This window comes from Pieris rapae, chromosome 16 (genome assembly GCF_905147795.1).
Source record: "Pieris rapae chromosome 16, ilPieRapa1.1, whole genome shotgun sequence".
In the NCBI taxonomy this organism is placed as follows: domain Eukaryota; kingdom Metazoa; phylum Arthropoda; class Insecta; order Lepidoptera; family Pieridae; genus Pieris; species Pieris rapae.
The window spans coordinates 2,874,427-2,880,426 of record NC_059524.1 but is presented as its reverse complement, the minus strand read 5'-3'; the positions used below and the strand labels follow the sequence as shown (position 1 = coordinate 2,880,426).

Genomic DNA, 6,000 nt, shown 5'->3' with positions numbered 1-6,000 from the left:
AATTCCAATTTACAAGATCGAAGATAATACGATTTTTTTTTTTTTTTTTTTTTTTTTTCCCCTTTCTTGGCCTGCACGGTTTGTGCGTCAGCCATGTACAAAAGTTAGGAAGTGCATTATTAGGTTTATTGGATAGGAAATTAGTACGGAATTTGGAAAAGGATCAGATAAATTTTTTATAAGTACGTATATACATAAAACATAGGTTATAATTTTATATTGTTATGAAAAATGAAACTAGCTAAAATTTTATATACATCAATATTTATATTAGATAAAAGGACAGAAATAGAAGTAGGAAAAGAAATATTTATGTATAAAAGCGGAACGGTCATGTCTATTACAGGCAAAAAATATATGGTTAAAACCCCCAACGTCATTGCCACACTCAAATGTGTCGTCAGGCAAAAGGTTTAAGCCTTGCCAAATGCAAGGGTATGCATGCATGGCCCAGCCTCATACGTATAAGGGTCGAAGTAATATCTTTACCAAGCGTCAAAGTAGAAGTGGAAGGGTGAGGTATATATATACATATTTACAATACAAATATTATTTACACTAGCAGCAATAATAGAAAATTTATCACTGTGATTAGGGATGGGTATGTGAACAAAGGGCACACCTCCTCTAAGAATTAGTGCAACTCCACCATACCCATCTGTTCTGTCTTCTCTAAGACAGACATGTCCTTGAATTCTAGAATTGAATCGGGGACGAAGCCAAGTCTCTTGAAGAGAGACGGCAAATGGTTTGTAATTATTTCATAAAAAAATTAGGTCACTTTTTTTACTATTAATGCTCCGGCAATTCCATTGAATCACCAGAGACTGGTTTTGTGGATGGTCTTGACTGTCCATTAGTTAAAAAACTTTTTGTAGAAGGGGCATCGTTGGACGGTATTTTAATTATGTCAGATTGTGAAAGGTACTGTATTATAGAAATGATGAGATCCTTTGTTATTATTTCTGACAAATCATTATAGTTGTTGAGACAACCTGTAGAAAAGGAAGGAATGTTGCTGTAATCTTGGATAAGCTCTGCATGCGTTTTTTGATCATATCCCTTACTTACATTTTTAGGACGAGCTTTGGGTTTCATGAATACTGTTTTTCTAAATGACTGTGTGGAAGTCTTAGTAGGGCTTGTTAAATTATAGGGACTGGAATAAGAAATATTCGGACCAGAATGGGCCGATGACGCAGAAGCAACAACATCTGCATAAGACTTAGAAATTGGTGGATGGACTTTACTGGCTTCTGAATATGATATTGACTTTTTAGCCATTGTTTCTTTAATAGCTTTTTGCCTAGCATACTCTGGGCACTTTTTATCCGTTGCAAAATGAGAACCAGAGCATAAGATACACACAGCACCATCCCTTTCAGTCTTGCAACTAATACTTGAATGATTGTCACCACATTTGTAACACCTTGGAGTGCCTCTGCATTGCATTTTGGTGTGACCAAAACGGCAGCAATTGAAACATTGCAGTGTGGGGTAAATATAAAGGTCTACAGGTAGGGAGTTGTAGCATATAAAGACCTTGGGAGGTAAGATCTTCCCATCAAAGGTTAAGACTACAGTCTCAGTTGGAATGAACTTGGAATTCTCTCCTTCAAAGATCTTCCTGTTTAACCTCCGAACTTTCAAAAGACTTCCACAATTCTGCGGAAGCTCAATGTTTTCTAAAATTTCTTTTTCATCCCATTCACACGGAACACCTCTCACAATTCCCATGCGGGTGATTGTGAAAGCCGGAATAAAGGCTTTGTATTTATTTGTGTTGAGAGATTTATGATTTAAAAATAAGTTAGCATCTTGAAATGTCTCAAATTGCAATGACAACATATTCCTCCCTATTTTTTTTATACTTCCCTCTACAATGCTTTTTACATAATTTTTTTTAAGGAAAAATCCAAATTGTATGGGGTGAACAGATCCGGTTTGATTTGTTTCCATGATTTTTTGAACATGGACAACATAAGGCGCAGGGTCTGACGCCTGGTAAAGCGACCTAGCAACGCGAGGATTAATTGAAATACTGTTAGAGTGGGCAGCCTCATTTGGGGGTATTTCTGTTGTTTTAACATCAGACTCGATGACTTTAGGAGTTATATTGTCTTTTAAATCATTAGGGAAATTTTGGGAACTTTTTCTCTTTTTCTCATTTCTAACAGATACTCTTTTTCTTTTAACAGACTTCGTGCTATCCGAACAGTCTGTATCGATAATGGAACCTTCCGTTTCCATTCCAGACGCATCGATTGTAACTACATGAGACACCTGGAGGGATGTCCCTCCAGGGTCTTCGGGCTCCATCATGGACGACAAGAGAAAAATTCTAATCTACATATAATAAAATAAAATAACTTACCAGGCTATTAAGACAAACTAAAAATATAAATAATCAACAATAACTACTACTATATACACCTTAAACTTAACTGATCCTGTATTATTATATGAATTTAATTTTTAAAAGTTAAGCCAAAAAAAAGACGCCCGCCTATTTTTACACTTCCCGCGCTTTTTTTCATAATACGATTTACTTTTATAATTTGATGGTCACTAATCAATGACAACTATCAGTCAATAGTTGACATTGAAACGAGTACTGAAAAGAAAGATGACAATCAAAATCTACTTTTCTGTAAAATGAGATGGAACTTTCTTTTTGGGAATTGAAACTTTTTTCAAAGTTAATCATATATCTATAAACGAGCAATTCTTGTATATATATATATATATGTATATATATATATATATATATATAATTGGAATCTCGGGATCGGCTCCAACGATTTTCATGAAATTTAGTATACGGGGGGTTTCGGGGGCGATAAATCGATCTAGCTAGGAATAAATGATAGAAAATAACAAAAAGGTGGTGTTTGAGTAGTCCCAATTTAAAATGAAAAATGAATCTTCCTGACATCTATCGGCGAATAATAATACTAGAGTAGTCCCAATTTAAACTGAAAAATGAATCTTCCTGACATCTATCGGCGAATAATAATACTATTTTTTTTTTTAAATTGCTTTAACGACACAACAACACCAAAGCTATTCCAGCATATATAATCTACATTGTTCATATTTAATCATTTTATTAGTATGTAATTCGTACTTATATATAATTTCCAAAAACACAATTTATAAAAAAATAAAAATACCGAGCAAAGCTCGGCCATCCAGGTACTGATGAGTAAAATAGCATCTGATTGCGGAAAATTGTTATTATAATATCAAACATGGTAAGCGGTTGCGAGTGCGTACTGCGTACAAATTTACTTAAGGAAGCACTATTTACGCACGCCTTAATGCTATTGCAGGTGAAACTAATATATACATATATCAGCTACTAACTGGTTAAATTCACAAGGATTGCATCATTTATAATGTGGTATATAAAGGATTTTTGTTTAGATGTAATATTTTAAGGAGCAGAAAATAAGGAAATATATTAATAATTCGGTTAAAATGTGGTAAAGTATTTTTAAATATTTTACATGATTATACTTAAACATTATTAATTAGTAAACAAAAAGGTTATAATATGTAAAACCCAAAGTTCTTAGTCTGTGTTAGGCATAAATTAGCCTCCTTAATATTTTTTTTTTTAACTTATTTGAGGAACATGGATATAATGAACCACATTGTATGAAAAATATTAGAAACTTATAGTGTATAGGTAAAAATAAAAAAAAACATTATATGGTATAACTATTATTTTTTACAGACACTTCATGTATTGAACATTTTATCAATACTGTTATTACATGCGCATGCACGTTGATAATGTATTGTGACCGGTTAATACATTTTGAGTACACACGACAATTATTGTTTAAATAATCATAAATCGTTGCTATTAAGTCAAATACAGCAAACGTTTTAAAACTGATCAGTTGGAAGACTTTAGATTTCTATTAAAAAAAATTCTACGAAAATACCTTAAATTCGCCGTTTTGCTTAAAACTAATGGAACTCGTAAAGGTAACTGCCTTTAAGTAGGCATTATAAGTAAAATTACTCAAAAGCACCATTACATTTACTTATGAAAAAGAAAAAAGATTTTGAGCAGTAAAATTAAATGTAAAAATATCCTAATATATGTACAATACAACCTAAAGGTAACTTATTAGAAATATCGAATGGTTTCTGTCATAATATTATACATATCTGATTTACAATTTAGAAATTTAATAAAAGTTTTACTGCTGCAAAAAGTCAATATTCTCAAAGTTAATTTTGAAATAATGTATAGAAAATAACTTATACACAATAAATAATTTTCTTACATGATTTCTTTATGGTAATTATTATACTTAATGGATAATTTTAGATGTTGGTAACTCAATCCAATTATAAAATATCCTAAGTATTACATGACTCCGCTTATTTTGTATTACGTATTTAAACTCTAAGGCCTACCTCCCTTATTCACCCAAAGTTTTCCTTTCATGTACAAATTTTATTATAATCTATACACTTTTTAAGTACTATTTACAATATATAATTGGTAACATAGTAATTGCGCGTTATCGTTTTATACAAAAATGTACCAAGATTTAAACAATTTTAATAAAGTAAATAAAATTAGACAATATCTATAAACAAACTTTTAGTACGAACACGTACTCATTAATTACGTCTGTTTAATTCAATTGTTTTATTTTAAGTCCGCAGATCGAACGCAAAAAACATCTGATAGGTAAAACTCTGATTTATGACCTTTTAAGGGTGAATGACCCCAAGCGAATCATCAAACTACATTCGTCTATTAATTGTATGCCAGGCATTTATGTTCAGAGTTTTTGTTACCGCGTAAAGCAAACTGTGATATCGACAATATATATCAAACTTTGTTATATAAAAGCGCAATAAATTTTATTCGATTTTTTTATCTATTCCGTTGGGTGAACCATTTGGTATACCGCCATTTTTGTACCCATTGGTCATCGATATTCCGTTTGTTTTGCTCTCATTCACTGAACCATTTGTGATGTTGGCCTTCTTCACTGGTTTTCCGTATGCTTTGTAGTAGAAGTCGTAGAAGAGATAGTAGAAAAATATGGAGTTTGGAAGCGTGAAGACGACCGACCAGCGTGGATATCCGCACTCGTAGAACAGAAGTTGTGAGGAGTGAATGAACGTGATGCAGAATTGAAGCTGAGAAGAAAATGATACTTAATTAATTAAATCATAAAACATGTGTTTTTTTGGGTTTTATTCTTAAGTTTAATCTTAGGTATGACCTTTTTATATTTGATAAAAAAAATAAGAATACCACTCTTTTAAATTTATTGTAGAGTCTAACGGCTAATCTTAAGGTTGTGGGTTTGATATAAATTTTATTTTTAAATGCACTTTATTTGAAAAATTAAATAAAAAGAGTGATGTATGAAATAGATCTGTTAAGAGCGTCATGCGAATTTCAGCGTCAATCCATAGTTCTTTAAGCAAACGTATGGATATAATACACATACCTACACCCATTTGTTTGTAAGAAAGAAGAGAACATATACATACCATTTGCATCGTCGTAATATATTTCTTCCAGAACAGATATTTCTGGTATTTCGGACCCAGTGCAGCCATCATATAGTATGTGTACATAATAATATGTACGAAGGAGTTGATAACTCCGATCAATGTTCCATGGCCCCCGGGATAATATTTCGTAGCTCCCCATGATATCATGGGCATGACTGTGTGATGGTATAAATGGAGGAATGTGATTTGTCTCTCCTTTTTTCGTATAACAAAGAATACCGTGTCGAGAAGTTCAGTCATTTTAGCTAGGAAATAAATGTAGACGCCTCTTGCTACCTGAAAATTTTTAATTAATATACAATAGGTTCTAATTATATGCAACTTCGTAATTTTAGTTCCAAATAAACGAATTTATCCTTGCATATTCAATTATAGTTTAACAAATATTTATGCAACTAACGTTTAACATTATATAATTAAGGATATTTTTAACTTATGTATTAT

General features: G+C 31.9%; 1 protein-coding gene across 2 annotated transcripts in view; it reads right to left on the bottom strand.

Moving 5' to 3' along the window:
- Window positions 1-4,723: 4,723 nt before the first annotated feature.
- LOC110998397 (elongation of very long chain fatty acids protein 7) overlaps window positions 4,724-6,000 on the bottom strand; it is a 29,474-nt gene continuing 28,197 nt past the window's right edge. For both annotated transcript variants that reach the window (XM_022267046.2, XM_022267047.2), the window contains exons 5-6: window positions 5,533-5,832; window positions 4,724-5,172 (exon numbers count right to left, since the gene is read on the bottom strand). In XM_022267046.2, coding sequence (XP_022122738.2) covers window positions 4,891-5,172; window positions 5,533-5,832 — 582 coding nt within the window. In that variant the 3' untranslated portion in view covers window positions 4,724-4,890. The remainder of the gene's footprint in view (window positions 5,173-5,532; window positions 5,833-6,000) is intronic.